The sequence below is a fragment of the Lupinus angustifolius genome, chromosome LG05, assembly GCF_001865875.1.
Source record: "Lupinus angustifolius cultivar Tanjil chromosome LG05, LupAngTanjil_v1.0, whole genome shotgun sequence".
Lineage (NCBI taxonomy): Eukaryota > Viridiplantae > Streptophyta > Magnoliopsida > Fabales > Fabaceae > Lupinus > Lupinus angustifolius.
Window position 1 is genome coordinate 22246519 of NC_032013.1, and position 8661 is coordinate 22255179.

At 29.5% G+C, this 8661-nt stretch overlaps 2 protein-coding genes across 3 annotated transcripts in view; both read right to left on the reverse strand.

Moving 5' to 3' along the window:
* LOC109348142 overlaps positions 1 to 1967 on the reverse strand; it is an 8115-nt gene extending 6148 nt beyond the window's left edge. Inside the window, exons 1-4 of one of the 2 annotated variants that reach the window (XM_019588401.1) lie at positions 1641 to 1967; positions 968 to 1032; positions 758 to 856; positions 143 to 275 (exon numbers count right to left, since the gene is read on the reverse strand). In XM_019588401.1, the coding sequence (XP_019443946.1) occupies positions 143 to 275; positions 758 to 856; positions 968 to 1032; positions 1641 to 1862 (519 nt within the window). In that variant the 5' untranslated portion in view covers positions 1863 to 1967. The remainder of the gene's footprint in view (positions 1 to 142; positions 276 to 757; positions 857 to 967; positions 1033 to 1640) is intronic. The other variant, XM_019588400.1, reaches the window with a different exon arrangement.
* On the reverse strand, positions 5097 to 5986 carry LOC109348143 (VQ motif-containing protein 4-like). The gene has a single exon (XM_019588402.1). It carries the CDS (start codon positions 5911 to 5913, stop codon positions 5305 to 5307), a length of 609 nt encoding a protein of 202 aa, XP_019443947.1. The 5' UTR covers positions 5914 to 5986; the 3' UTR covers positions 5097 to 5304.

Here is an 8661-nt window from a genome sequence, read left to right on the forward strand (position 1 = left end):
CGGGGGGGACGGGGGGGACTTGGGAGACCATAACTTATGAAGTACTACAGATTCAGTGGAAATAAGCCTAACCATGAAAAACAGCTATGGAGAATGGAAGGTTTTTCAGTCATCTTAAGAAGCCCAGGAATTTAGTTCATACCGTTCCATCACATGTTGGACATTCTTTTGATGGCAATGATTGGTGGAAATCCAAGGATGATGGTAGATGTACTAACTCCGCCCGGTTGTCAGTAATGGCATCTGCCACAGATTCAGCAGTAGGTTTCTCTCCTCTAAAAGTGAATAGATTGAAGAACAATTAACGAGAATAGAGAATCCTATGAAATAATAAACAAATATATGCTCAAATAATGATTTTTCTTTAATTTCACAGCAGATATTTTCTATGCATTTCCAGATACTAATATATTTAATTAACGTTAGTTTGATGGATACAGTCAACCTCCAACTTTTATGAAATTCAGTGAACATTGTCTTCCTCAATAGGCTTTCTAAAATACTATTTTAGAAAAACTAACGAATGTAAAATTAGTATGAGTTAAAGCCAACATTATTCCATCTGAACTTTGTATACGTGTGAGACTGTTGATTACTTCCGAAGTTTCCTCGGGCAAATAGATAAGTTACGATGCATGAGCATAGACAACTACATCTCCGAGCACTCTTATGCAATAAGAATACACCAAATACACCACAGTTTAAGTAGTAAAACTGTCTGCAACCTCTAACCTTATCCACATGGAGAGGAACTTACCTCTTCAAGTTGCAACTCTTCACTTGATAGTGCACCTTTCCACTTCCTCGGCACATGGTACAGCGCAATGCCTGCCAGCCATTACAAGTATTACAATTCCTGTTCAGAAGACATACATTCAGTCAGAGTTTAACAAACATCAAGGTAAACAAACAAAGTTGCACTTTTATCAACATTGAGAAGCAAAAATAAAGAAAAACCAAACAGTACCTTTGACATATCAACTTTTTCCCCATCTCTAATGCAATGTCATAAGTCCCCAAAGTAGCAACAGCCTACAATCAAGCCACGCAGCAGCGTTCATAAATAAAATAAGAAAAAATAGAAATGAACCAAAGAACTAACAAATGGGAAAAATGAGACAATGCAATTCAACAATTCCCTTAAACATCAAAATCAAAGAACCCAAAGGGCATAATTTTTTAAGCTGTTTTCCCCACAAAAACAAGTGATTATTTTGAAATTTAAAAAAAACATTTCTGAGATATACACACTTGTTAGTTGAACTTTTACAATAAAGCACAAGCTAAAAAAAGCTGAACAAGCTTATATATTTCAGCTTCTCAAAAAATCACTTGTGCTAAATTCACTTTCTTAAGCCTACACAAAGACACACTCAAAATTCAAAGAAAACGGACCCCAATAAGCAATATGAATCTAAACAACCAGTAATTGACCTTTAATATCCACTTCACTAAATACCCAGAAATTCAAAATAAAATAAGAATTTCCATCCAAACCCACAAGCCCAGAAACAGGGTTCTACAAAAAGTTACATAATTTTCAAAAAAGTTAACAAATTTAAGAAACACGCCAAGAACAAGCACGACCCAGATAACGCAATGCCAAAAAAATCAAAATTTGAGTGAAGAAAGAGACTAACGAAAACAGAAGCATAAGAAAGCTTAGATATGAATTCAGGGACACCAAATCCACGAGGAGCAGAGCCAACAATGTCGAAAGCCAAAGTGAAAGGAGACAATACAAGCTTAACAGGGAAGTCTAAGATGTCGATAACGTTTTGGCCATAGCGTGTGGTGAAGAGTTTATAATTAACCTTCACGAATTTCGTCACTGTCTTAACAAGACGATCTCTCGATAACATGGCGCTACAAGAGTGAAGAAGAAAGAGTGAGAGAAGTGGAAAGGGATATAGAAGATAGAGTTTTTGTTGTTCTTGTTGCAAAGGTTTAATGGTTTGAGGATTTATTGGATAAGTGTTGTGTTTCACAATTTCTGTAACCAAACAGGGGAGGATACATTATCATCTTATATATTCTATTACATTAATAATACATAAATATTAAATTTACAACAGAAAATTTACTTGTAATAATTATGCAAAGATTTATATATAATCACAATATTTAGCAATCATTTATATACTCCAAATGGTTATTGGAAATTGAAATTATTAGCTTAGGTACTTTTTACTCGATTAGAAAATAGAGTCTATAAGTAATACTAAAAAATTAAAAATTGCTAATTTAGCATTGTGCTTCAAGTTGGTGTCTTAATTTAAATAAAATTAAGTGGAGATATTGTAAATAAAATTACACAATGTTCTTCTTTGAATTTACTATTCTAGAAATGTGAACTTGAGTAAATATTGACTAGGCTCACAAATAATTCATTCTAAAAATCTTAATCGAACAAGAGTTTCAACCACTTTGGATCATGAAATTTTCGGTCGGACCATATTCAAATCTTAGAAGCTAACTAGATAATAAAATACGGATACACTACTTTCAATGTTATTTTTTAAGTGTCAAAGTGAGTTTAGTTGTTAGCTAAGTGTTGTATTACTATATTGGGGTTCTGGAGAAGTTGAGCTATATGGGCTGTCCATTTTATAGTTTATTAGTCCTCTAACCTTTTTTGGGAAATTTAAAAATGTTTAGAAGAGTTTATAAAAATCTCAATTAGGTTCCATTAAGTGTATGAATTTTCTCAAAATGTGTGTGCATTATTCCATGTACTTATAGTCTTTGTTGATTTCAACCCATGCAGATGAAGCTCAGATTTTGTGTTTTGTTGTGATTTTGGGTTGGTTGGTTTCTCAGTGCATATTGGTTTTTGTACTTATACCCTCTTTGTATGTATGCTTTGATTTCTCTGTATGCATGTATAAGCCCAGGGTTTATGTTATCCAGTGACTTTGGGTTGGTTGGTTCATTATTTTTTTGTACTTGTAGCCTCTTAGTATGCATGTTTTGATTCCTGTGAATGCATATTCAAGCTCAGATTGTGTTTTCTTGTCATATTGTGATGTTTTGACTTTGTCAATTTCATTTTGATGGATTTCAATTCATGTATGTGTTATCCCAGGATGCATCAGTCTCACAAGTGTTCTTATTGTAGTCCACTTTTATGAAGGTAAGGTTAGTTTGCACTCTATTAATCACTCTAATATATGAGAGGTGCAGAGTTTGATATACATATTCTTTATTTTTAGATTTCAAATTCAACTACCCATTTTTTGCTGGTACTGTTTTAACATATTTATGTATGTGTAGACATTTTGTTAAGTTTCTATTTGGCTATTATATATTATTTCTGCATTATCGCCCTAGGCTTCTTGGATGCTTGAGCATGATACCAATATTTGGTACATGGATATTAATCATTGTTTTATGGTCATGTTTTGGGCTAATGTTGAATGTCTGAGTCCTAAATAATCAAATGAGTACAACTGATTTTTCCATTTGATTAGAGCTAGTCCTATCTGAAGTTTTTCACATCTACATTATGACTTTTCCACCTATGCAAAGATATGAGCACATGTGCATGTAGTAGTGTGTGTATACCTTATTCATTTTATGTTTGAATAATGTTACATACACACATTATCTCAATATCTACACAGTTTTTATCTTATTACAGTTGATCCTACCTTGGTTGTTGTGCACTTACTCTGATTCTGCCACACCCCAAATGTGAGTAGATTTACACACCCGATTTGCTCAAACCTTAATCCTTTATGTTTGATTTGAGGCATTTTAAGTTGATTTGCATTCCCAATTGGTTTCACCAAATATTGCACACCTGATTTCACCTTAATCATTTTAAGTTGATTTGAGGCTTTTTAAGTTGATTTTTTTTTGTATTACTAAGGGTATCTCCTCACCTTTTTGGGTAAGGAACTAATCTTTTTGGGGTGCGTGGTTGCCCTTTCCAATAAGTGTCGCTTCCAGGAATCGAACTTTTAACCTTTTAGTCATCGATCTAGCGAGGCATTCACAAAATTTTCACTTATGCAACTGTATCCCAAAAGTGTAGTGAGCAAAGTGTGATGAGCATTTTCCTCTTTTGGTATACAACTTTGTAAAGTTATAATTCTTCTTTTCTGCTTGCTTCTATAAAATATAAAAAAAGGAAAAGAAAACCAAATCACATGGTTATTACATTGCTAACTGTTTCACACATTACATGGAGTAATATCAGACAACATGTCTAATTTCAAGTAACATCATTTTCTTGCTTGAATAACAAAAATGCCCCTGAAGCTAGTTTCAGGTGTTCTTAGTGCTCCACATTTTATCATAGCAACTTGGTCCTTTTTCAAACCACCTAACTAGCTGTGAATAACAATGACTCATCTTTTGTACTTCTTTTCCTGTTTTATGATCTCATATCTCAAACAAATTTATTTGTGTGGTTTGAACTTTATGTCTATTGTGAGAATATTGGTCTCTGTTTGTCTAGTACTAGGAAAACAGAAGCCAATATATGCAAATAATTCTTATCTAATTGTCACATGGTTTCAGGACAACTTTTTGAACAATTTTTATGATCAACATATATAGTTTAGCACATGTCATATACAAAAATTGTATGATCGACAAAACATACATAGGTCTGGTGCGTACTTTGATGTTACGAAGATGGTAGCAAAATAATATGGTCATAATGTGATTACTAACAAAATCATGATGTTGTTGCAGAAATGGTTTTCTGATTTTCTCTTCCATACTTAAAGAAAATATTAAAATAAAAAACATCATATTTGCATTTTGAGTTGCTTGAGAAACTGATAAGAGAGACAACAACATAGGATACAGTATATTTTTAGCAAAGTTGAGGTAAATTGGTTGCAAAATTGCACTTTTGATAGTGACTACAATGGAAGCAGTATCTTTCACAACTCCACAGGTTTTTGGTGTGAAAAATCACTCCTAGACACTGTGAATAAGCCTTATATTGATTGAAACCAATACATCATAATCAATTAAAGGTGAAATTCTCTACCTTATGATTATTCCTAAGATGTAATTTTCTAATAAATATTCCATAAAGAAACCATTCATAGAATATAGAGAAAAATAAATTTCATTGGAGCAAAAAGACCTTTTTCCCTTTCATTTATGAATAAAGATAGCAGCAAGAAAACAAAGAGAAGAACTTTGCCACTTTTACAATTAGATCAAGCACTTTTACCTTGTTTGCAAATCTCTCAAAACCCATCTAACCAACAATTCTCTGATTCAACCTATTCAAATCACACTACACAAAGTTATATCCTTATTATACACAACAATCTCTTATCTCTAAGAAGATGATGATTCTGAAAGTCTAGGTGAAGTGACAGGAAAAAGAGGTAAAAGCTGTGGCTTTGAATCTCTAGGAGTTATTGTCCTTGGAGAAGGATGAAGATAGAACCCTTTTTCAGCTATGGCTTTTTCCTCCTCCTTCTCCTCTAATGTTGAGTTTCCCAATGAAGGAGACAACTTTCCCAAAGGGTCATCATTCAATAATGGTGTAACAGGACTAATAGTAAGTGAAGGAAAATCAAGCAAACTTGGAGAGAGAATCTCATGCTTCCTAGGAGAAAAACCTGCATGGTTGTTGTTAGCATAGTTGGGCATAAGGGTATTGATCATGAGGTTGTTCTTGATAGTATTGTTCCTTCTCTCATAAAGCTTGAACCCTTGTTTCTTTGGTGGGATGTTGAAGTTTCTAGATGATTGTTGTTGTTGTTGTTGTTGTGGTGGTTTTGGTGTTGGTGTTGGTGTTGTTGTTTCTGATGAACCAGTGAGTATTTGAACAACTTGCTTGAAAGTTGAAGTATCAGCTTGAACAAAAGTTGTAGGGTTGGAATCAGATCTTGGAGTTAAGGGTGGTGTTGGTTCTTGAAGCCTTGACAACATCATTTCCATTGTGAGAGAGAGAGAAGAAATATGAAAGAGTGAAAGACAAGGGTTGAGGAATAATGTGACTTTGTTTTCTTATGCTACTATCACTTGTTACTTTATACTCTTATTTTTTGCTTTCTTTTTTATTCTGTACTGTTGTTTAATTTTGATTCAGATGAATGTAATTAATGTTGGAAATAAAATATATGTATTATTTTAACATTAGATATTTTAATAATATGATAGTAAATGTTTAATCCTTTTTTATAAAGTATTTAATACTCAATATTTAATTATATATGTATGGCATTTGATGCAATTTTTTCATTATCAAATGGAATATTTTAAAAGGAAATAATGTTTGCGCTCAAAATGTATGAGTTTTATATAATATTATTATGTCATCCACCATTTATGTTTAGTAATTATTGACTCTACACAAAATATAATAAAAAAATTATCAATGATTTACTAATGTGTATAAATCTTTATATTATATAATTACACTTATATTTTAATGATGTAAATTGTAATGACATTATTTTTTAATGAGGCCAAGACAAATAGTTTGAAGAAATTGTTAGAAATAATGATATGTTAAATAGGAAAAAGTGAATGTATTTTATATTATTAATTTATTATTTATCATTTATATTTAATTATTATTACCTCCGAGTAATATAAATATGTTGTAAACGATATAAGAATAGTATTGATTACTATGTTTGGTTTTTTTATATTTATTTATTTATTGACTCTCCATGTGTGCTAAGAGAGGTAAACTATGAAATACAATGATCAATGTGTTTTCTAATTTTATTTTAAAAAATAAATAATACGTAATTGTTTCATATTTGTTATATTTTAATTTTTCATGTTTTTCAGATTTTTAGTTGGATTAAAACCTAATATACGTGCTTATATTTTATTTTCTAAGTATATTTTATTTATTTTTTTATTTTTCTTCGATTATTTCTCTTTAATGTAGTTTCTAATATGGATTCAATTAGATCAAATTTTTATATCATTTAATGAATTCTTAAACTTTACAAGTTAATATTAAACATAAAAATATATGAAAAGATGGAATGTTATTTGATGAGGTAATTAATTATATCTTATTATATGTGTGGATTTTAAGTTTTGTAAAAATGAATTATTTAATAGTATGAAAATATATTTAAATATTTTAATAATATTTCGATGTTATGTAATGTATTTTGTACTATCGTTCAATTATATATTATTATATCATTTAACTTTTTTAAATCATATAAGATAATGTAACAAATATATTTTTTAATTGAATAAAGTTTAGTTAGGTTGGGATTCATAGATTTATTATGACCAGGACAAGTTTCAAAGCTCTATAAGCATTATATAAACTAGTGTGTACAGACACTTCATGCATGCCGACGAATATTGTGTGATACTATATATTCAGTTTTTATATATTTCATTTTTTTGGAATTAGAATGTATTTGTTGTGTTCGGTGTACTTTATATTATTTTTTTTTGTTTATGATAATGTATAATTTAAGGTGAGATATGTGGTTAATTAATGTATTGGTGGTGGTTGCTTAAGATTATATAGTTTTTTTGTAAAAATTAAATAATGTGAAGGACAAAATAGGAAATGAAAATTATGTCATGATGGAAGTTATTTCAAGTTTTGGCTTTATATATAGTATAGACAAGTTTTAACTTTATATATAGTATAGACAAGTTTTAGTTTTATATATAGTATAGATAGATACTTATAAATTATTAATTAAACTGATATGTCATAATAATTTCCTTCATACTCAAATATGAGCAAAAATATTTATTATATAATATTAGTAAACTCCTTTGATATTCATAATCACATTTAAAAAAATTCAAATGGCCCTTCATAATATTTAATGTAGTGAAACTTTAATAGTCAATGGCTGAATACATTTTATTGATTCATCTTTTCCCTAAAAAATTAATTTCTCTAAAAGTGTCTGGTTATCATTCTTAATATTTTTGTTAAGAGGAATTGAATTATAAATTTTTTGATTTACATATGAATTTAGTAACATTTTATACCACTATACAAACTTATTGTTGATAATAGTTGAATACATTTGAAGATAAATTTTGAAATGAATAAGAATATTTTAAGATTCACAATATTTAATAGGGTAGAATTATTAAAAATTTGATTATATTTTAAACCATTAAATATGATTTTTCCCCCTTATAAGTCAGTCGAGAGGAATTATTAATTAGTTTAACCCGCATTTTGCATCACGTTAATTCTCCATTGATGCTAATTGATAATTTAATTTTCTTATTGTTGTTGTTTAAGGTTAATTTATATAAATTATTAAGGAAGTTATTGAAATTTTTATTTTTAATTAACTTGTTTATTTATTTTTACGATAACATTTTCAATTTCTCTACCCACTTCAGTGTTATTTTCGCTCTCCTCATAATAATTATCGTAAATATATAATTGACAAAGAGGAAATTAATATTGCACTAAAAATTTAGAAAATAATAATAAATATAAATAAAAAAACTCTGAACAAATAAAATTTATAAAGGAACGGATTAATACTCACTCTCATCCTTTTAAAGTAGAAAATTAATGAAAGAAGTTAATATGATGATTTCAATTTAATGTGTCCAAAATTAAGTTTATATTTACAAATATATCTTCATAATTATGTACCATTCTCTCTATATTTTAATTATTTGTTGACCACAGAAAAATACATAACTAAATAGGATTATTTTGGTAAC